This window comes from Condylura cristata, unplaced genomic scaffold (genome assembly GCF_000260355.1).
Source record: "Condylura cristata isolate star-nosed mole 26May11 unplaced genomic scaffold, ConCri1.0 scaffold00003, whole genome shotgun sequence".
NCBI lineage: Eukaryota > Metazoa > Chordata > Mammalia > Eulipotyphla > Talpidae > Condylura > Condylura cristata.
The window spans coordinates 20066183-20067502 of NW_004567104.1; the positions used below are offsets into that span (position 1 = coordinate 20066183).

At 34.1% G+C, this 1320-nt stretch overlaps 1 protein-coding gene across 1 annotated transcript in view; it reads left to right on the plus strand.

Moving 5' to 3' along the window:
- LOC101629814 (5-hydroxytryptamine receptor 3C-like) overlaps positions 1 to 1320 on the plus strand; it is a 17329-nt gene that overhangs the window by 9501 nt on the left and 6508 nt on the right. Inside the window, exon 9 of the mRNA XM_004675398.1 lies at positions 1190 to 1237. Within this exon, the coding sequence (XP_004675455.1) occupies positions 1190 to 1237 (48 nt within the window). The remainder of the gene's footprint in view (positions 1 to 1189; positions 1238 to 1320) is intronic.

Genomic DNA, 1320 nt, shown 5'->3' on the forward strand with positions numbered 1-1320 from the left:
TAGGTGAATACATTTCAGGTATTTATTTACATTTCTGCCTCTGCTTAAAGAGTGATTTCCTGAAGATCAGGGACAATGTCTTACTCATTTTCATAGTTCAGGATCCGGTACTATGCCTGACAATTGTTTAATTCAAACTTGTTTAACAACTAAATATATGAATGAATGCCAGTCAACCAAGAATCAGTATTTCAGTAGCTGTAGGTGTAAACTCTTTATCCCATTCTGGTATATTTTATTATTCCATTTCTAATTTGGAAAATTAGCAGCCAATTTTACATGCCATTTTAACTACCTGTGAGTTTTTAGAGGCATTACTTATACACAAAAAAAGGCATTTCTACTGCCAGATTATCTTGTTTCCTTTTAATAACTTGGAACTTATTTCTCACTTAGAAACTCATCCTTGTCTTTTGCCAAAAACTTACATGAAAAGTGTTTATCACATATTTGAGGAACTTCAAATTTTGTAAGATCATCTTTTCTTATTCCTTTCCCATCCCCATGTTTACACTTCTCTAGATAGCATCTTAGAATTGTTTTCCATCCCCACATATAGGACTTTATATTTCCTGTGCTAAGGTCATTATAATTGAAAATATCTTTTGCTAAAGAACATCTTGTACATATGGTAAGGTTGAGGTAAGCCTTGTACTATAAAACATGACCTGACAGTGAAGAAAAAAGCATTTTAAGCTTGCCTAGACGTGTCAGCAGGAATGTTAGGGGTATTTCACTATTGGGGCGGGGGAGATATTTCTAGTTAATTTTGGTCTTTCTCCCACTAACTAATTAACTAACCAACCAAATAAATAAATGTGTGAAATAGTCCTTGTAACAATAATTTCACTTCCTCTTCCTTCATTTTATGTTGTAAACTTCTATTGAGTGTCCACTGAAATTTTATGAACTCTTTTAAAAACTTGGCTTTGCTTATACAACTCTCCCTAAATGTTTCACTTTGCTACTAACCTCTTGTGTTGTCACTGCTGTTCACTTCCTACTCTCTGCTTTTGCTAGCCATATCCAGGGGTATCCTCACAACCTTCTCACATCTCAGTGTTTGTTTTCTTATTCTTTAACCAATTCTGAGAAGATTTTTCTCCCCACTTATTCTTTTGATAACTCCATATATCTAATCAGGTTATTTATCCTTTCTCTCATCACTGTCTTTGATTCCTTCCTTCAGTGAAGAACTATATTATCTACAGAAAATACCGTATTTCATACTTACACCCTCTCTTCTTCCATCTCTCGTGCTTCTTGAAAACCAAACTCTGCTGTTTGCTCTTTCAATATCATTTTCTCTCACCTTCTATA